Source organism: Fragaria vesca, linkage group LG5 (assembly GCF_000184155.1).
Source record: "Fragaria vesca subsp. vesca linkage group LG5, FraVesHawaii_1.0, whole genome shotgun sequence".
Taxonomy (NCBI): Eukaryota; Viridiplantae; Streptophyta; class Magnoliopsida; order Rosales; family Rosaceae; genus Fragaria; species Fragaria vesca.
Window position 1 is genome coordinate 885,447 of NC_020495.1, and position 21,926 is coordinate 907,372.

Here is a 21,926-nt window from a genome sequence, read left to right on the forward strand (position 1 = left end):
TTCAACAGTGCAAATTTCAATGAAGAAAGTGACAATCTCTCGTCACTCGAAACCATTATAATCACTACTTTCAAATTTCAATCTTTCATCAAACGATATCGACACTTTATGGTTCATGGGACCGTGGAGCTAGCTTTGACTCATGTTTTTTTCATACTCCGGAAGGTTGTAATTAATTCATAGTTTTAACTTCCAGCGAGCCATACATATTGAAAATGCAATAGAATGTTTTCGAAAAGCTTCACACTCATAACTTTCATTATATAATGACTCATGATAGCTTCATATATACTCCGGATCATCATATATGATGGACTAAATTGACCATGATAATGCTTAATTTGAACACATATTTTGAAGTTACAACATGAGAAAGTTCTATATAGTTTATATAATCTAAAATGCATCAGCGCAATTTATCATGAAACTTCTCTCTGTCCCTATTAGAGTCACTGTAAAAAGCTTCCTGTAGCAAATGTCATGGTTGACAATAACCCAAAGAAATTAAAAAACCGCACAATCTTAATTCAAAATATAAGAAAAGGAAAGAAGAAGAAAACTAAAGGAAGAACAACACAGAAACACCTAGCTACTGCCACTCGCAAAAAGAAGAAGAAGAATTCACTGCCTCGGTCAGTTTGAAAAACCCCCATGTTCATTGTGTTGTTATTTACATGCACTGTAATTTTTGTTTTCTGTGCTTTCATAAAGTCATCTTTATTTCCGAGTGATAACCTAAGGAATTCGAACGTACAAGATCGATCAATCGTAGTTCCAAAGACTCTCTCCTCCGTCGGAATACTCCGGCGAGTCATAATCAGAAGGCGGCGAGTTTATTCTTGGCGGAGAAACCAGCATTCCTTCAGCCATGTCCACCAGCAAATTCGGCATCCCAAAAATCTCTTCCTCGTCCATAAAGTCTGCTCCCACAGACGACGCCAAAGCACTGCTATTAATACTCAGCATATCATCATACTCTTTCTGTTGTTGTCCAACACTACTCGGAGTACTCTCCCTAGAGCCACTCGTCTTCAGTGTTGTCTCGGCTGCTGCTGCAGTAGCTGCAGCAGTCGCCGCAGCACGTATATCCAGGGCAGACATGGATGCCGGGACTGGATACGACTTGATGGAACCAGGAAAGTTGAGAATAGCATCCTCGCGTTTCAGAGCCAGCGCCGCCACGTCATAGGCGGCTGCAGCCATCTCCGGAGTTGGGAAAGTGCCGAGCCATATTCGCTTGGTCTTGCGCGGCTCTCGGATTTCCGACACCCATTTCTCTCCCCGGCAGCGGATTCCCCGGTACCTGGGGTGCTTACCGGAAGAGCTCGAGGCCATGGGAGTACTCTTTCCCTGCTGTGCTGTTGCCTCCTTTGGTGTTTCAAGCTGTAGCTGCTGTACTACTGTAGCTTCAGAAGTGGGTGGTATTACAAGAGGAAGAAGAGCAAGAGAATGTGATGGTGGAGGAGGAGGAGGCTGAGGAGGTTGGGGTAGTGTAGGAGAAGGTGGAGGAGGAGGAAAGTCAAGGGTGATCAACTGGGTCGGTGCGGGTTGGTCTTCTATCATTTGGCGCAAGTTATTGGCTGGAGTATTTGGGTCAGCCATGTCCTAAATATATAGGAAAGGTATGGTCGGATATTAATTCTGAGAGGTCATGGTTTGAGGTTTGTGGAGGCCGATATATATATGCGTGTGATTGTAAAGTTTAAAGCGTGGGGATTTCGTGGGAGGGGAGAGGGGTCTCTCTAACTCGCTCGCTATGTCTCTAGCTAGCTAGCTCACAAAGTCGTGGCATGCACCAATTTGCGTTTAAGGGTTTTTGACAACTTTGGGAGAAAGTCTTTTTTCAAATGTTTCTGTGATTTGATCGAGCACACGCATTAGGCACAGGCTTGGTATGAGCTGTTGTCTATATAAGTATGAATGTGTTTATGTACCTTTCAGGCTTGGAATGGCTTTTATTTAGTTTGTGCTCATATGGCTACGAGTTTTCCACTTGGTTATGCACAGCAGCCTTGTACAAATTTGATGGGGGACAGTTTATCCTATTAGCACACACCAGTTGATTGTATCAAATATGAAAATGATTTGAAAATCTTTTAGTGGATAATATACACTTAATTCTGAACTATCTATTTTTCTCGCTTAATTAAGTTTTTTCTTCTTCAGTTTAGTTTAGGCGATGTTATTAATGGATTGACGTCATCCCTTTTGAAGAAAAAATACATCTATTTCTCGACACAAGTAATCTCAATAATAAAATGTGTTTGTTAAATTGATTTTTCAGCTACAATTAAAAATTGCTTCGACAACATACATGCATGTTGTTTGATAGGGTGAAATTCTGAGTTTCATTTTCAAATTTAATGAATCAATAATGATATATCAGTTTTGACATGACTAAACACATGACGACTATGCCATTTACCTAAACATCAGGAACATTCCGCATTCTAACGCTAATAACAATCAAAAGGTTTGCTAGGTTGTGTCCCAATTAAGTCCACCAAATACACATTGATCATCATCTTGTTAGTGATCATAAAAGTTTGAGCATAATTAATTAGTTCCCAGTAATAGTAGCAATTGTCTCAGTAGCAAGCTATAGACCACATATTCTCATATGCTTCTTTTCAACATTCTTTTCTGCTCTGTTTATGGAGAGGAAACTAGACTTCCCATAAAAAGCTAAACACCAAGAGATACTAATTCATGCATGCTATACGATTCACATATCTAATTTTTCTTTTTAGAATTTAGATTACGAATTACCAAACCTCTAAAACAACCCGATTCGAGCAATCCTCTCCTTGTTTGAGCAGCAATCGCATACCCTCAAAAATTTTGTCTGAGACTTGAGAGCTGAGTCTTTTGGCCATGATTGCTCTTATAGATTATATACAAAACTCTCTGGAGGATGTTTGGCCAACAAGGTGGCCTTATCTTATAGACGGCCGAAGAACCCTGCAGGAGGGCCCTGTGTGTTTCGAAACAATAGTTTTATACCTAAATAATTAGGTCATGCTCGATCGATATCGGCTTTCACGTAATCTCTAATAATCCAACTATCGTTCTAGTAGCCAGCATTGTGATGTATCGATGTTGTAGGGACATGAAAGATATGTCATTCACTATCTAAATACACATTCAATCAGATTAGGTTTCATGCACCTTGAAAAAATAAGATCGAAAAATAAGAAGAAACACTATCCCCTCGAATGATTGGCAAAAAAAAAAAATCGAAGCACAACTAGATATAAGGAAACATTTAGATAAATTAGATAGAGAGAGAGAGAGTCAAAGGGGAAGTCAAAACACATACGATTGATAACAATCGGAAGTTAGGTCAGCTGCTCAGAAAGTCAATTTCTCGGTCAACATGATCTTCACCTTTGCCATATATAGCCCAATTGTTCCCTCTAATGCTCTGCTACATGAAGTTTGGATTGTTCTTCTTCTTCTTCTCCTTCTCCTTCATCTTCTCCTTCATCTTGTTCGTGATGAGCTGCTTCATCTACAAATATCTGCCGGAGACAAAGGGGGTTCCCATTGAAGAGATGGGGAGGCTGTGGGAGCAGCACCCTGTTTGGCGCAAGTATGTAGTCCAAGACCAAGGCATAGCCACGAGCAAGCCTGCAGCTTAGTACTTGTTCATGAGCTTAATTTATTAGCTTTTGAAATTTATTGGCCGTTTAATTTTATTTACTCATTCCCAAACTTTTGAGGTATCGTTTCAGATTAATTTTGATCAGGTTTTTGGTCAGGTAATTTCAGGTTGTGGGATCGGGAGTTTGGATTGCTTTCTATACCAAAGTTCCAGTAGTCTTGATTTTAAACTTAAATGAACTAAAAGACCAATAAAAATGGATAAAATTGTGTCGATCCCCAACATCATTGGACGTAAAGTCTAAATCCGTAATGCATCAGACTGAAAAAACAAAGTAAAAAACGAAGAGTACACCTTGATATATTGGATAAGGAAACACTTGAATAAATTAGAGAGGGAGAGTCAAAGTAGAAGTCAAACACCTACATTCGATGAGTACGATCAATTACACAAGAAGTCTAGTTAAAGCCAGCAAGAAGTTTCAACCAATTACACAACTAATTTGACATGGCAGGGTTTTCGATAAGCAATTATTTTCGAAGATAGACCCCGTTAATTAAGATTATCTAAGAAAGTTGTTTAGTTCAGATAAGAGAGTGTTATCTAACCTAGGTTCATATCCGCTTTGGGGTTTTAGGATTGTAAAATGATTGGGATTCACTACTAATAACCCAGTTTCATTTGATTTCTACATCTTAATACTGGATAAACTCTACGTTTCATAATACAAACCAGTTCCTCTATAAATAACCCTACTTAACCACCTCCTCATTCACTAATTTCATTCAGCTTTCTGAGTTCTCTCTCTGTAATCGAGTTCGAAGATGGCTGGGGGCGGTATGGTTTCATCATCTGGTGGAAAACAATATCCTGGAAGAACCACACTGAGGGTTTTCATAACATGTATTGTCGCAGCTTTCGGAGGTCTAATTTTCGGTTATGATCTTGGAATTTCAGGTACATAATCTTCTTTCTCATAACTATAAATTCGATCTTAGTTTTCTATGCATCCTATGAGTGATATAAATCACGACTTAATTGTACGTCTTAATTTGTTTGCACTTGAACAGTGATCATATGTATAATAGAGGAGTTTGCTGTTTTCCTTGATGAATAATAATAACGTTGCAATGTTTTCTTAGTCTCTTGAATATGCGAATGGTCAATACGGCTGTCCTTAAGCTTTGATTAATGACTTTTTGTGTGTGTTCTTATATAGGCGGAGTGACGTCTATGGATGTATTTTTGAAGAAGTTCTTTCCAGAAGTTTACTTGAAGGAGTCTGGCTCCGTTTCTACGAATCAGTACTGTACATTCAACAGTCCGGTACTAACACTCTTTACCTCGTCGCTCTATTTAGCGGCTCTGGTTTCATGCCTCTTAGCCTCCACTATTACCAGAGCCTGTGGTAGGAGACCCACAATGCTCGGCGGTGGAGTTCTCTTCCTCGTCGGTGCACTTCTCAATGCCTTTGCTCAGAACATCGGGATGCTTATTGCTGGTCGATTGTTCCTTGGTTTCGGCATCGGATTTGCCAATCAGGTACTTCATCTTAAACCCTAAACCTTAAACTCAAAAACATGAAACTTGTCTGTAGATACTATTGTTTATAACAGTTCCCATGCAAACCATAATGAAACCTTGTTCGTTTTGTTCTGATTATTCATACAGGCTGTGCCAATCTATCTATCTGAGACAGCACCATACAATTGGCGCGGTGCACTAAACATGATGTTCCAGCTGGCAATTACACTCGGAATTCTTTTTGCTGGTGCAGCGAACTATCTCTTCGACATGTTTTTTAAGAACAATGGAAACCTTGCATGGCGTTTGAGTTTGGGTGGCGCTGCAGTGCCTGCTCTTTTTATCATAATCGGATCATTCTTCCTCCCTGACACACCCAACTCTTTAATTGAGCGTGGTAAGCTTGAGGAAGCAAAAGCTCAACTCGTCAAGCTGCGTGGTGTCGACAATGTCGATGAGGAGTTCAACGATTTGAAGGAGGCTAGTGAGACTTCCAAGCAGATCAAACATCCGTGGACGATGTTGTTTACGAGGAAATATAGACCACAGCTTGTATTCGCCATTTTTATTCCTGCATTCCAGCAATTCACTGGCATGAATGTCATCACGTTCTACGCGCCTGTCTTGTTCAAAACTGTAGGGTTTGGAAGCAGTGCCTCTCTCATTTCTACTCTGATCACTAATACGTTTAATTGTGGAGCAACTCTTGTTTCGATTTTTACTGTTGACAAGATTGGGAGAAGGAAACTTTTCTTGGAGGGTGGTATTCAGATGTTCTTAAGTCAGGTATATATAATTTTTCCTTTCTTAAATTTGCATTCAATTATAATTGCTAAAGATTTCTTTATTTTCCGTTTGAATCTAATCTAATATTTCGTCATCTATTTATAGGTCATAGTTGGAGGTTTAATTGCTTGGAAATTCGGTACTAGTGGCAACCCTGTTGAACTATCCAAGGGATTTGCTGTACTTCTGGTGACCTTGATCTGCGTCTATGTCTGCGGATTTGCATGGTCTTGGGGACCTCTGGGATGGTTGGTGCCAAGTGAAATTTTCCCGCTGGAAGTTAGGTCAGCTGCTCAGGCAGTCAATGTCTCGGTCAACATGATCTTCACCTTTCTTATAGCCCAAGTGTTCACTATGATGCTCTGCCACATGAAGTTTGGATTGTTCTTCTTCTTCGCCTTCTTTCTGATCGTGATGAGCTGCTTCATCTACAAATATCTGCCAGAGACTAAGGGGGTTCCCATGGAAGAGATGGGGAGGGTGTGGGAGCAGCACCCAGTTTGGTCCAAGTATGTGGTTCAAGACAAAGGCATAGCCATGAGCAATGCTGCTGCACAGAATGCGTAACTTGGCTAGCTTATTTTTTTGGTTTTGTAATCTTCTATATTATTGGCTTTTGTAATTCTTTTACTCGTCCCCCAAACTTTTGAGGTTTCGTTTAGGGTTTTGGTAAATTTTGTTTCATTATCGGCTAGTTTTCTCAACTTGTGAAAAGTTACAACAATCTATTGATCTTTTCTTATTGTCTGCTCTTTTACGATTGGTTGAATACATGCCATGTATGACTCGTTGAGAATTTCACAATGGTTATATATAACCCGGCCAAGAGTACAAACTACGGTTTCTAGATCTAGAAGACTAATTTGCAAATACACATTTCCAATCCTGTAACTTCATGATAGCTATGCGACTTGTCTTCATACCATCAGATCAAAATGGCAGGGATCTTTCTGGGTCAACATAAATTCACATGCTTAATTACTACTCGGTCCAACCATATGAAGCACAAGAACTTTCTGAATTAGATTTACTACTCGGTCCAACCATATGAAGCACAAGAACTTTCTGAATTAGATTTTTCCCAGGGACGTGCATGATTAAGAAGGGCAGTATTCGAGTTTGACATAATGTACTAATTAAAACCTCTTCATCAACTAAATGTGCATGTCAGCATAAGCTTAGGGTTAAGTATGAGGGTTAGGGTTTTTCACCTACTACCCGTAAACCTCACTTAGATCAAAGAGAGAGAAGAGACTAGATTAACAATATCATATTGTTTTCTACGATTTTATTTCACTAGCGGCATCCACATAGGGAACCAAACGTCATGACATACCGGCGCGGCGGCACCGCTGTAGGAAATTAAGGAATCAGGAGAAACACAATATTGATGATTAACATGTTTTAATAAATGACATAACAAGATTTAGCCATTAGTCCATCCTCTCTCTTTTAAAATTAAATAGGCAGAAAACGTCCGACCTTCGTTTTGTCTTGGACCAAAATGGCTCCTGAATAGGGAAAACGTTGTTCATGCATTTAAACAACACCATTAGTGCATTCTTAAAATAGAAGAAGAAAGAAACTTAATTTAAGAGGAAAATAACATTAACTTTGACTGGTAACAATAGAAATTAGTAGCTTAATTAAGCCTTTAATCAAGGATAATTAAGCTATATCACCTCCAAATTCAGTGCCCATTTCTTCGATCGGTTCATTGGAAAGTGCAGCACCATGTTATATCTCTCTTGTTTGAGCCCTGCAGGCCCCAACAGTGTTATACTCGGTCAGAAAAAGACGCTTAGAACTCCCAAGAATTTGAGTTTGAAACTTGCAAGTCTATCGCACAATAGCCGTCCAAAGAAAGTCTTCAAATTCTTGGCCAATCCCATTCTTCTAAACCCTCTACAAAACCCAACTGAGCAACCTTTCTTTCTCTCACAAAGAACCATGTCGACTGATTCTTTGATTCCTCAAAACCAACGTCCCCAAAAGACTCATCTCTCTCTTGCTCTCAATGAAGCCAAGTCCATAGCCAGCATAGCTTTTCCAATGGTATTAACCGGCCTGTTACTCTATTCACGCTCTATGATCTCCATGCTCTTTCTTGGTCACCTTGGTGAGCTTGCTTTGGCCGGAGGTTCCCTCGCTATCGGCTTTGCAAACATTACAGGGTATTCTGTTCTCTCTGGCTTAGCCATGGGGATGGAACCCATTTGTGGCCAAGCTTTTGGTGCCAAAAGATTCAAGGTTCTAGGCCATACCCTCCAGAGAACAGTGATTCTTCTTTTATTGACTTCAATCCCAATATCATTTCTGTGGTTCAACATGAAGAGGATCTTGCTTTTTTGTGGCCAACAAGATGAAATTGCAAACGAAGCTCAATCTTATATTTTATATTCTCTGCCTGACCTAATTGCACAAAGTCTCTTGCACCCTCTGCGTATCTATCTCCGAACTCAATCCATAACGGTGCCTCTAACATGCTGCGCAACTCTCGCCATTCTCCTCCACATTCCTATCAACTACCTCCTTGTTTCTGTGCTTGGTTTGGGAATCAAAGGCGTAGCGTTAAGCGGGGTTTGGACCAATGTCAACCTTGTAGGATCCTTGATCGTGTACATGGCCGTGTCCGGAGTGTACAAAAAGACATGGGGCGGTTTTTCAACGCAATACTTCTTCAAAGGGTGGAAAAGTCTATTGAATTTGGCCGTTCCAAGCTGCATTTCGGTTTGTTTAGAGTGGTGGTGGTACGAGATCATGATCTTGCTTTGTGGACTGTTACTTGACCCACAAGCAACAGTTGCTTCAATGGGAATTCTGATCCAGACTACAGCATTGATCTACATTTTCCCATCTTCTTTAAGCTTTGGTGTATCAACAAGAGTGGGAAACGAGCTTGGAGCTAATCGGCCCGAAAGAGCAAAACTTGCTGCGATCATAGGCCTCGCTTATAGCTTTGTTTTCGGACTCTCGGCATTGTTGTTTGCTGTCATGGTACGAAACATATGGGCAAGTATGTTTACAGAAGACTCACATATTATTGCATTAACAGCAATGGTGTTGCCGATTATTGGGCTATGTGAGCTTGGAAACTGTCCACAAACAACGGGTTGTGGAGTTTTGAGAGGATCGGCTAGGCCTAAATTGGGAGCAAACATAAACTTGGGTTGCTTCTATTTAGTGGGAATGCCTGTCGCTGTGTGGTTGGGTTTCTTTGCAGGATTTGATTTTAGAGGACTCTGGCTTGGTCTTTTGGCAGCTCAAGGCTCATGTGTCGTGACCATGTTGTTTGTATTGGCTAAAACCAATTGGGAACTTCAAGCTAAAAGAGCCAAGGAGCTAACTGCAGAAAGTTACACTACTGTTGATGATGGTTCTCTAAATTTTGATGAAGCAGATGCTTGTTTGAGTTCGTTTGGAAACACAGAATGTGATAATTCACATGTATAACCCAGCAACCGGCATTGGCCAATTTGCAGAAGTAGGCTTTTTCATGTTTTAGATTATTTCTATACTCAGGAAATTCATTACAATTTTGTTTTTTCTTTTATAGAAACAGAAAAGAGAGAATTGAAAGAAATGGATATTGTAAATGGTATTGAGGCAGGAGGACGCTATTTGTTCAGACCAGTATGAAGGGATCAACAATATACAAAAATTAAAGAACCAGGTGCATGTTTTATCCTTATTATAGTGTAGTTTATTTATATTATCTTTTGTCTATGTGATGGGAAAAGGAAGGAGATCAATGCCGTTTTGTTGCCAATCAAAGGTTTTTCCTTGAGGGTCCTAGTTTTGTATGTGTTGGCTTTTCCGGAAGCAGTTTGTTTTTGTCTACTAAACTTTGGTATTATATTTGCTCTAATAGTTCAATTTCACATCTTAATTTGCTCTCCTAATCAATAGAGTATGGATGAATAATTTCATATGTTTGAAGCAAGACTGACATAATATTTAAACAAAAATCTTATCAGGTAATCAGCAAACTCGGCTAGTTTTCAAATACATCGTTATACAATTGCAAGCTGTGAATGATATAGCTGACCTTAATGCTCTTAAGAATCTAAAATATGCCTCTTAAATAGACCTAGCATATGCAGTTGACCAAGTCACTTCAAATGTCCTCGTTATATGTTTTTCAATTAACATTGTTGTTATATATCCTACATTCCTACCATTTACATTGTTGTTATATATTGACTATAAACAGCAAGAATACCATTGTTAATTGCTAAGAGAAAGAATACGCTGAATCAGTTTACAAAGTATCTGATTCACTTGTATTCATAAAGCATTAGTCTAATTCCACATTGTGATTTACATTGACTGATGATGTATCAAAGTCTAATGAAATGAATACAATGTATCGTTATAATATCAGAATTAGGATTCTTGTTGATCAAAAATTATAACCGGACATTTGTGCGTACCCTGTTCATGATTTTTTCTTTTTCATTCTTCCATTTATTCAACGGTTTCAAACTTTCAACTATTTTAATACTCCATTCGTGTTGGACACACAGAGACACGCATGCACTTACGTTTGAGCGTTTAGGATTGGCTTGAAAGTGGTAAGACATGATTCAAGGTCAGAAACAAAACAATAAAACCGACGGATATATGGAAAAAGAAACTTGTAAATCTTTACATTAGAATCAGTGGCGTAGATCAAAATATAAATAGGTTATATTAAGCATGAAAATTATTCTAGAACTAGGTTGTGAGATTTATAGTAAATTGCATATAGTGTATGATACTATATAACTTAATCCCAAAATGTTTATGATGCATGGTAAAAACTGAAACTAATGCCTAATTAGACTAACTATGCAAACTAAGAAGTAGATCTTCCAAGACATTATGAGAAATTAAATCAGTGGTTAAGGGCAAGTGGTAGTCTTCCATTAACAAAAAAAAATAATACGTACCAAGGCTGAGCATAAGAAGAAGAAAATAAAAGGAAAATATAATATGGTGTGTAAGGCCAACAAATATATATAGTATTTTTCTGATTCAAGAATTTAGAAAAAATGCAGGTAAATTTGTTTGGCTTCTATTTTTCGATGCTATCATAAGGGTCAATTATGTGTGTAATGATACTGCATGTACTGAAAAGTAAGAAAATTTCAGCAAATCAATAGTATGGCAACAAGTTGAGAAGGGTTAGTTGAACCTCTTAGCCCTATGCTGGCTACGCCCCTGATTAGAATTCGATTAGTTGAATGCATGGCCTTTGAATGTGCAGAGATCTTTTAGACTATACTGATATAATTGCCAAGTCTACTTCACCTGACGTACGTTGCTTAGATTCTTAAGCGTCTTCTAGCTTGGTGGTGCTAATCGATTAACTTGATCATGAACCTTTCTCTGATCCCTCAACGCCCACATGTTACTTTCTGCTTGATTTTGCAGACTAATTTTGTTTCTATTATGAATGTAACTGCTTTGGTTGTTTACTAGGGCTGGCTCGGAGTGATGAAATCGTGCAGGACTGCAGGTGGTGCCGCATTGAAAGCTAGCTAGAGTCTCCAAGTTTTATTACGTCTAAGTTGCTTACAAAGAACAGTTGGATCATGGAAGCATATTCGGTATCAGAAACTGGTTTGGGTGAGGAGTAGTGAAGCTGTTAGTTTGACGGAACGTACCTTTGATGTTCCTTGGAACTCCTTCTTCAGTAGATCCCAAGCTTCTTTTGATGTTGTAGCTCCCATGATTCTTGAAAAGTTTGTGTCGTTTTCCGGAGTTGAGAACCCTTTGTCTACTATGTCCCATAAATCTTGAGACATGAAGAAGTCCTCATTTTGACGGGAAGAGGAATTGATGATTGGTTGGAGGTGGAGGTAGACATGGTGGACAACTTTAACGCCCTAGAATTTCGATCGAAGCAAGCTCTGATAAACGCCTAGTGTTTTGATCTAACTAGGCTCTTAGACGCCCCAAAATTTTGATCGTTTGGGCTCTGATACCACTATTAGTTTGACGGAACATACCTTTGCTGTTCCTTGGAACTCTTCCTTTAGTAGATCCCAAACTTCTTTTGATGTTGTAGCTCCCATGAAGATGGAAGAGGAATCGATGATTGGTTAGAGGTGGAGGTAGACATGGTGGACAAATTTACCGCCATAGAATTTCGATCGAAGCAAGCTCTGATAAACATCCAGTGTATTGTTCTAATTAGGCTCTGATATCACTGTTAGTTTTTAAAAATGGCTATGATACCACTGTTAGAAATTGTTGTGGGTTTAATACCACTATTAGAGTTTAATGTGTGGAAGTGTTTAGTGAGTGATGGGCTGAACAATGTGTTTAGGACAAGTTGTTTAGGAGCTAGAATATATGATAACTAGGACAAGTGAGTTAGGAGATGTGGAAAAGAGGACTTACTTAACTTCAATGGCTTGCTTCATTAATCACTCATAAGTTACATTTGCATAGCATACATATTTATAGATGTTGCCACCGACATGGTCACTAGGTCCACCGACCTTGTTAGACTTCTCTAGACAATGCTAGACTCTTAATTACATTCGTTTACTCTAGACAATAACATGACAATTCTATCAGGTTCTAGACTCTTCTAACAGCACTTTCAAAAAAAAAGACTCTTCTAACAGCTACGAGACCTATCTTCGTTACTTTAGCTTTGTCTTGATTAATCTAGACTTCTTGAGAGCTCAATGTGCATTACGTTCCAATAGAAGCATTCAAAGACATGTCCTTTTTCAATAGAGACATATGTCCTTTGTTGCATAAGAATTTCGAATAACCATTTACATTGTACATTGTACTTCGGAGAAATAGAAATCCTTTTACAACCGAGTACTGCTAGATGAACCACATTTTGATGTATCGACATATATCTCAATCACTTTATATAAGGGTTTATGAAGATTGAATACTAGAGTGAAAAATCAATTTCACCTATCTTCGAAGTTTAGTAGTAGACTGTTATATTTTGTATCAACTAAAGCCTCACATTTTCTTCCACTCTCAGTCGAAAACTCTGAGCTCTTTTCCCTTATGATGCATAAAGTATAGAAAAAGCTACCAAGTCTATGCCCTCATGAACATGGCAGATCATGAACAGGGCAGATGTCACATTACAAGATTAAATTGCATCGAGAGGAAGATAGTGAAAGAAGAAAGAAGAAAGGAACATGGGTATTGGTCCCATACCTTCTACTTCTTTAGTCCAAAGCTAGTCCACAGAAAAGCACAAACACCAGTGCCTCTGAGAACCTTGTTTCTTTCAGTTCCATTACAAGAGTAGTGCTTTTAGTCCTCTGCATATATGGCCCTTATGTGCTTCTTCTCTCTAACAAAGCCAATGATACCCAGTCCACTTATTCATTCATACAATTTCTCCCAAGATATAGTTATAGATGACCAATCCAGCAATCATAGAGTGGCCACTTTTTTAGCTTATTTCACTATCAGTTATCTGGTGCACATATGATCCTTGTCTATAAAGTCCACACAATTATCGTCTGCCATGTGCTAATTATACAGCCATAGGGGCCCTGTCCAAATGTTCTTATGTGTTTTCCAATCAAAGAATTTCACAATTTCTATCTGGGTTTTTCTAAATCTGTTCTATTCCAATTTTTTCTTCTTCTAGTTCTGGTTGCAGCTTGATGTATGTTATGAAAACTGAAACGAAAACAAGATTATTGTACAAAAGAAAAAGATTATTGAACAATGTACATTCCAAAAGAATGGATAACACTGAAATACAGATGATAAGATCTAAGTTTTTTTTTTTGGGTATGAAAATAAATCTCTCCTTCTACTCTGTATTCTCTAACAAACCCATAATTGATTAGTGAACTAGAGGAATCGATAATCTTTTTTAAGTTGCTTACTAAAACATGATTGGCATTACCTTCCACTATGATCTTATCAAATCCCCCCAAAGTCAAAACTGCTTTTGCTATTGTTTTTGTATGATTGATCAAAACTCAAAAGGGTATCTATCCCCCATAGTTTTGTGCAATTCTTTAAACCTCAGCAGCTGTTGCAACCATACAAGAAACAAGAGATCTTCATGTTCCACTTATTTAATGTCATATACTTCTCCTTTAACTACAAACCAGTTATGCAATTTGCTGTTTGTGAATAATAAAAAAGATTAGCAGAATGCTTAATGGTCCCAAACCACAGATTCCATTGATTATTTATGGATACAGAAATGGCTATGAACTGGAAATTTGGATTATTGGGATTATGGTCCCATTGAAGATAAAAATAATAACAACTTCTGATAGAAGAAAAAATAATTATAAGATCTTGTGACTGGATCACATAACAACTTCCTTATTTCTATTATATAAATCCTCAATGAATCACCCCAATGACCCAATCTCTTCTTTTATGTATCCCCTTATCTTTTTCACTTATCCACCATAGGTTATATACAACTTAGCAAAAAGACAACTCAAAAAATGATTATAGAATAAGATACACAGTAACATAATGAGACCCACCGTAACTTTTTCAAGAGGAATCCATGGAGAACAGACAGTGATGACCACCAAGAACAATTCTCATTTGGTTGGACATAGAAATTTGAGGATGATTTGCTCAAGCAACTTCTGATTCACTCGAAAGTTTCCCATTTAGTTGTAACGACTATCGATTCAGAATGCATCTGCTGTTGTTGCTGCATCTTTGGAATTGTCCTTACAGAATGTCCCATGTTTGTAGGCACTTGCTGTTTCTGCATTGGCCTCGTGTCTTTCAGAACATGGCCACCTGGTTTATCTTGTTTCTGCAGTTGAATTTTTGCCCCATTGCTGCTAGATTTGGAATTCTGGTACTTCAACATATCAAGAATCTCTATGTACTTCTGAACTTTTCTCACCTACATGTTTATCAATCGAAAATTAATATATGATGTGTATTAATAATGTCTAAGCTGCTAAGCACATACACATTAAAGAGACTAAAGCATAATACCAGCACTCTTCTCTGCAATTTTAAATCTCCTTCTGCAACAATTCCATCAAGTTTAATCAACCTCATCATCAAGAGCTCCGTCAAATTCTCTACATCTTTTTCCACTACTTTCCCACCTTTTGAAGCTGTTGCTTCCAATGCTGTGACCTGTTAGCAAAGAAATTAGTGAAACTTTCTGTCATACACTCATACATTCTAGCAAACATCATTTTGATTTAATTCGATCAATTTACCTGTCCTGCAAGCTTGTCAACTTCCAAATTTATTTCGGCCAAGGCTTTCAGTGACTTCTGAGAATTTGCATTTCTGAGCAACTCTATGCACCTTTTTTCTCTTCTCACAATGTCCTCCTCCAACACAATTTTGGATCCATCTTTAACTCTTGCCACATCAAGAAACTCTTTGGAATCTCTCTCCTTGTTCTTGTATATCAGCTTCTGATCTTCATGATGCAGCTTAGTTGGTCCTGCCAACATTTTCTTCAACTCTCCTGCAATTCAAAAACCACAGTTCATAAGAACAACTAGAAATAAAGAAGAATAACTCTTTCTTTCTAATCAAACCAAAAACAAATGAATTTTTCATACCAAAGCTAGCATGGGAGCTGATACTAATCTCATGATATGAAGAGCCATACTTGACTCTAACTCTGATTATGGGAATTGAAATAGATGTTGGATTCGTCTCCCCATTGCGCTTTTGAACCAACATTCCACACGGTCTTATCTCCAAGTCTGCCAAATTTGGAGCTCCCCTGCCATCCACAGAGCCTTTCCTTGCTGGTGAAAACATTTTGTTGATCTTTGACTTCGTTGGCTCCATCAATATCAAACTCTTGAGATCTTCTTCAAAAACTTAAGACAATCAAAAGAACTACTTGAACAAGAAACACTGTCAGAAAAAGTTCAGAGAGGGCTTTCTATGTTCTTCCCTTGAATGAGGGGTAACCCGGATGAGAAGAAAGAACCTTGGAACCCCAAAAAGCCAGACAATGGAATCAAAGAAACCCAGTTATGGAAATGTTGGAAAGGAATGGTGTGAGTGAATAAAACTTAGCCTAAGCATTGGATTAGTACACAACTACTCAGTGACCAAAACTGATCAAGTCACTAAATCAAAGAGTGAAAGAGAGAGAGAAAAAAGAGAACTGATAGAGATCTATTCAAAGCAGAAAAGAAAAACCAATGGCCAGGAGAATAATCAGTCTCTCTATCTATATATATATATAAAGAAACAAGTGAAATCAACACCAGGTTACGTGAAAGAGAGGTCAAAAGAAAAACCTATGGCTTATTTTCCAGAGGGAAGAAAAGTAAAATGAAACTCAAAAGTAGCAGCAACAAGAAGCATTTTACATGCAGAGAATTGGACTCTCTTTTAAAACACCTTTCTTCTTTCTTGAAGAATTGTCTGTTATGTAATATAAACTCACAAATCAAGATCAAACAAAAGGGTCCCTATGAAATTAATGGGGATGTCATCACCTAACTGGAAAGCCAACAAGAAAATGAAAAAAAGAGGAACATGTCAAGGCCAACTCATCACAGAAAAAAATCCCAGCCAGTTGGCTCCTGTCAGCTTGCCTAATCTGTGGTTGGTTCTCTCATTTCTCTGTGAAATAAACTAGATTTCACTTGTATAAGGAAAACAATAATGTAGGTACATAGAAGTTGAAAGTATTTTTGTCGGAATACATGCATGTAAATTTGCAGGTTCAGATTAAGGAGTCACAATCATGCATGTAATGATGTAGAACAGTAAATAATATTGATATCTGATTTGACCTTCGGAAGCTTATTGGTTGTATCTAATTCTAGTTTCTCAAAATAGATAATACAGAAATTAATTAGTCTTTGAGGTATCATAGATAGCATATACTGTATCTGTATGACACAAGGTTTTTCTAAGTTAGACAATAAGCACAATTATTTTTTTGTTTGGAGCTTACTTTGTATTGTCATTTTGTCACTGAAAAACTTTATTTCCCAAAAGAAAAAAGAAAATATATCTTTGCATATGCTTGTACAGCTAATGTAGACCCGTTTTTCATTTTCTTGTTGAACATCTAGAATAGAGTTAAGGCCCTTTTACATATTAAAGGAAGTCATCGTCTTTTTTTTTCAACAGATAAAAGTATAGTACTACTACCGCTCCAAATTTCATAGAATTGCAAGATTTATGAAAATGGATCAAATATGAGCTGCTTGTATAACTCAAGGAACTGAAGTCATAAGTGAACATGCTCAACATTTCCATGTATCACAACAGATGTTACAGTAATGGAAAACAGAGTGAAGTAAATCTGGAAAAGCAGCAATCTTCTTCTCTCGTTCCAAGGAGTAGAGAATGTTGTTACTGCTAACTAACTCATTCTTCCTTCCTAACCTTCTTAGCAGGCCTCGCAGGCTTGATTACTTTACCAAGCAAGATCAATACAATGGGCAGAACGGTTCCAATGTAATAAACACTCCCATACGAGGCAAGTGTTTCATGGAGGCTTAGTACCTGTAACAGGCAAAACAGATGCATGAGAAAACTAAAAGCATCAGAAAACAGCAGTCTTCATGTTCATGCGCATCTGAATTGAATGTGTTCATGTGCAACGGCATGTGTCTATGTAGTGTGCCTAATGGTGTGTATCTATGTACATGCATGCATATGAGGAACTTGGAGTGAGAGTGAAAGAGAGAGTACTGACAATGAATCCAACACATGAGTAGTTCAGAACTACAACAGTGTACATGAAGTTCAGGACCACCATAATGTTCTTAGCAACATCCATTCCTTGAGGTACAGATTGCTGCCATCTATAAATCACTGTTTGCGAAAACAAGTTAAAGAGGATACAGTTAATTATCTTAACAAAGCAATAATATGACAATAGTGGCAGTGAGATCAATACCTCTTGAACCAGCAATCATCAATGCTGACTGAACAAAGAATATGATGTACCCAGGATACAGTCCCTACAATTGTTCAAAGAGGAATCAATATGATGCAGAAATTAAATTTGAAATAAGAAAAGAAAAGAAAATTGATGCATGACAGAATAACCAATGCAAGACAAAAAATAAATGAATAAGCTGACCAAATAATAATAAGCTGACCAAATAATCTAAGACAATTTGAGGAGTGATGAGCATAAGATTTTTGGAACTTGGCTGGCTGGACAAGAGTGCATACAAATTCTGAGGTCTTGATGATACCTCCTAAAAATTCCATTTTCGGGTTGTCGCTATTGCAATGGTCAAGGACTCAAGGCTACATCCCATATTATGAGTGCCGAAAAGTAATTTAAGGGAAAATGCAAAACTATGGATGCATTTTCTAGTTGAAATTACATATTCAAAATTTTTGGCAAAATATCAGCTAATATTGGTGTTGCTTTTTAACATACACAATGTCGTAATTGTCTCAAGCCTCTAATCATAAACAAGGCATAAAGTCAGCAAAATATAAAGAAGCACATGCGTTCAGAATGAGGCTAAGACAAATTATACTCACATGCCAAACAGCACTAACAGTCTGCGTAGCTAGCAACTGGAAGAAACAAGCCTTCCTCCCGGGCTTAACAAGCCTTTCGTAAACATCTGCAAAAAAATAAAAAAAACATATATTAGATAATGCAACCCCTATAAACAGACATATCTTGCTTCAGATGCAGAGCACTAATGATTTCAAAATGAGACATTCTCTAGTACACCAATCGAAAAAATTTCAGCATTAATTTCAGAAGGCACAAAACAGATAAAACAGGTAAGCAATTACCTAGTTCAAGGATCAATGATTTTCTACATGGTGAAAGTTTCAAACTACTTATAATTCAACCTTCATTTTTATTACCAGGCGCAATTCTTCATAGAAAGCTTTACTAATAGTTCATACACCATACCAGAATATAATTATTTGATTTCATCGACAGTAAAGCAAAACTTAGGAAATAGGAAACCCATAGTGATGAAAAATGCTCACAGTGACGAAGCCAGGTGCTGACTTGTATGTTCCAAACAAGTGGCAACTGAACAGCACTCTTTGCAAACTCAACACCTAGAATATCAACATTCTTTGCACGGTCCCATTTTGGCTTTGGTGGTGAAGATTCTGTCCAGCCACTGAAACCAAGACCAGAAAGAATAATGGAGGCCTCTGAAATTGACCAGATGAAATAATATTTCCACCGTGCTGTAAATCCTGACATATACTGGTAGCCTAATCGTTTCCAGAAACCCCATTCTTGGTATATGGGCTCGGTAAATCTTGTCCAAGGAAATTGGGGAACCAAATACAAATACAATCCCATGCAGAATGCAGCTTGGAGAAGAGCTCGCATTGCTGCTCCGAACGGTGATGGAGGCTGTCCTTTCTCTGAAGGGCTCCAAATCTGAATGATATTTAACAACAATCAACTAGTTAAAAGTGCTGATCTGAAGTACAATGTTTAAAGTACATTTGGAACATTAAAAACATACCCCCTTGCTTTCAGTCCAGTCGAGATAATCCTTCATCTCATAAACTGGGCCGGCAAAGTGACTACCACATGAAAGGCAGTAACCAAAGTACTCAATTAATGAGGGCAACTTAGTCAACCGATGCTTTTTCTGAGACTCACGTAGTCCTTCCTCTTTCAATATCCCATCATTGTAATTTATTGCACATGAGATGACTTTCAGTGTTAACACCATTAGGGCTCCTAAATATGACAAATAATTCAAACTTAGCTTTGAACAAATCATGTAATAAAGACTACTGTGTTCCAAGAATATTTTCAATTCATTAGAAGAAACCCAACAATTTTAGTAACAGGAATAAAAGAAACTCATCATCGATAACACATAACTACAAATTTTCTAGTAGGAGTTTGATCAAAACAAAAAAATTCTAGTAGGAGAATCACACTCATCACAACTCAATAAAGAGCATGTCGGCTAGAAATGATGGAATCTGTACTTACCGGTTGCATCAATTCCTCCTTCCTTCCATGCGTCCCCACTCATGTAATACATGTGGCTACACAAATACAAACAAAAAGACATATATGAACGATTAAAAACACTGACAAAAAAAAAAAAAACTTTCCATAATTCGCTTGTGCCTATATATAGACTCTCATATAGATAAAATATTATCACTTCAAGACTATTAGGCAACAAAAGAAACATCCTTAGCAGCATCCATGAAGAACACAAACTACTTATACCTCCTAATGGTTTGCGCCGCATCATGAACAGTGAAAATGCATATTAACGGAACAGTGAAAACGCATACTACAGCATCATGAACAGTATCAAAAGACGTTACACTCCCTAAAAAGGGATCAGATTGTAGTATCATGAGAAAAAATCAAAACTTGACCTCAAAACACTCACCTGACTGTGCTAAAGCCTAAAAACAAACAATACCAAAACATCAAATCATAGTATCATACACTAATTACTCATAAAAACATACCAATCAATCAACATTAACTGAAACCGAATTAAAACAATACGATTTTATCCAATCCAATTCCTTAACAAAACAACACTGCTTAAATTCAAGAGGGCACGAGAGATCATACCAGCCGATGAGGTAACCGAAACCGAGGACAAAAGTAATGATGCCGCAGTGTTTCCGGAAAAACATCATCGAAGCGTATCCGAGAGACATGGGGACTAGAAAGTGGAGATTGGAGGAGAAGCCGAAGGAGAGATAGGAGAGTATGGCGCCGGAAGCGGCGGCGTAGAAGTGCTTGGCCAGCGGGCCCGGGACGACCCGCCACAGGAAGCTGACGGGGATGGTGGCGACGTAGCAGAGGAGGAACCGGAGCACAGGGACCGATACGCCGATCGACGCGGCCATGGATTCCATCTCCAGGCCCATTCCTGCTGCGCTTCTTCCGATTTGGGTTCTGAGAGAACAAGAGAGAGATTTGGAGTGTGTTGGAGATTCTGAAATCCTGAGTTCTTTGGTTTTGGATTTTGTAATGTTTTTTGACTTGAAAGATAGCGGAATGACGGATATGCCCATGAACGGCCTGCTGGGCCCCGCTCAACTGTGTACTTCGTGCGGGTGTTAGTTGGGGAGGTTTGTTAATCTTTGCGTCACTGAGTCAGTTTGGATAGGACAGTAATTTCAGCCGCTACTGTCTCTTTCGCTTCGTCTTGGAGTCATCGAAACCTTTCTTCTCGTCAGAGCATCCTCATCCTGGGAATATTGCTGTACACTTGTACTGCACATAGTTTCTGGGTCCGATAATCGTTGGATTAGTTCATTAATCTAACGATTTACGATTCTGGAGAGTTTTAATACTCTGAAGTACTATGAAAATCTTAGATAATGAACGAGGCATTTGCAGACGATAATGATTCCATTAGATTTAGTAAAATACTGTTATTTTTCAACAACAGAATGGAAGGTAGCTCAGATCTGTGTTCTGCATTTATGTTCAGCCATAAACCAAGATGCAGCTTAATGTTGGGTATATCATGGGTTCTTGGTTTCAATCATGAAGCACCTCCATTTATTTCAAGGTTACATATTGTAACTAACTGTTCAGTATCCACTGATGCATATAATGCAACTGTTTTGACCTGACATGACCATGAAACAATACATCAATCAAGGTTTTAGTCATATGGATAATCTCTGGTATCGGTTAGACTTACCAACTCGACCACCTGTGGTGGTTATTGTTTGCATAACTTGATCTATATATAAATGAGAATCATCATGAAAACAACGTGTCATCACGATACATTTTGACGCAAAACAGATCAATTTAGTATCAATATAAACGCTTAATAGCTATTTATACTTTTTTTTTTATCAGAATGAAGCTCTATATTTTTGTTTTACACTTAAATTGGTGAAATTTAAACCCTAACTTTCAAAATTTTAATTCCAAATTACCAACACATCACAACTCAGAGCATCGGACATAATAATCATCTAGCATTCATCTCGGCGCTACTACTTTTGGTAACACTTGTTCATACTTGCAGAAGAACACTGCAATCTACGGGTGGACCCGACATTTGAACCCGGCCCAAAAGGCCCAGCTTTTCCCTTCAGTGTG

The 21,926-nt window shown here is 38.1% G+C and overlaps 5 protein-coding genes across 5 annotated transcripts; 2 read left to right on the forward strand and 3 right to left on the reverse strand.

The window, feature by feature from the left end:
• Positions 1 to 415: 415 nt before the first annotated feature.
• On the reverse strand, positions 416 to 1,653 carry LOC101300053 (ethylene-responsive transcription factor ERF025-like). The gene has a single exon (XM_004298731.1). It carries the CDS (start codon positions 1,600 to 1,602, stop codon positions 763 to 765), a length of 840 nt encoding a protein of 279 aa, XP_004298779.1. The 5' UTR covers positions 1,603 to 1,653; the 3' UTR covers positions 416 to 762.
• A 2,775-nt stretch (positions 1,654 to 4,428) lies between these two features.
• LOC101297446 (sugar transport protein 1-like) lies at positions 4,429 to 6,481 on the forward strand. The gene is made up of 4 exons (XM_004300707.1): positions 4,429 to 4,561; positions 4,824 to 5,146; positions 5,276 to 5,914; positions 6,020 to 6,481. The coding sequence occupies exons 1-4, from the start codon at positions 4,429 to 4,431 to the stop codon at positions 6,479 to 6,481; spliced, it is 1,557 nt and encodes a 518-aa protein (XP_004300755.1).
• Positions 6,482 to 7,864: 1,383 nt separating this feature from the next.
• LOC101297736 (MATE efflux family protein 8-like) lies at positions 7,865 to 9,367 on the forward strand. Its single transcript, XM_004300708.1, has one exon. It carries the CDS (start codon positions 7,865 to 7,867, stop codon positions 9,365 to 9,367), a length of 1,503 nt encoding a protein of 500 aa, XP_004300756.1.
• A 4,835-nt stretch (positions 9,368 to 14,202) lies between these two features.
• Positions 14,203 to 16,266, reverse strand: LOC101297435 (BAG family molecular chaperone regulator 1-like). Its single transcript, XM_004298721.1, has 4 exons — positions 15,460 to 16,266; positions 15,106 to 15,362; positions 14,873 to 15,019; positions 14,203 to 14,777 (listed from the first exon to the last, which is right to left on the reverse strand). Exons 1-4 carry the CDS (start codon positions 15,692 to 15,694, stop codon positions 14,514 to 14,516), a joined length of 903 nt encoding a protein of 300 aa, XP_004298769.1. The 5' UTR covers positions 15,695 to 16,266; the 3' UTR covers positions 14,203 to 14,513.
• A 676-nt stretch (positions 16,267 to 16,942) lies between these two features.
• LOC101315337 (membrane-bound O-acyltransferase domain-containing protein 2-like) lies at positions 16,943 to 20,802 on the reverse strand. The gene is made up of 8 exons (XM_004298697.1): positions 20,430 to 20,802; positions 19,824 to 19,879; positions 19,342 to 19,562; positions 18,845 to 19,253; positions 18,377 to 18,462; positions 17,775 to 17,838; positions 17,571 to 17,689; positions 16,943 to 17,377 (listed from the first exon to the last, which is right to left on the reverse strand). Exons 1-8 carry the CDS (start codon positions 20,729 to 20,731, stop codon positions 17,240 to 17,242), a joined length of 1,395 nt encoding a protein of 464 aa, XP_004298745.1. The 5' UTR covers positions 20,732 to 20,802; the 3' UTR covers positions 16,943 to 17,239.
• Positions 20,803 to 21,926: the final 1,124 nt, after the last annotated feature.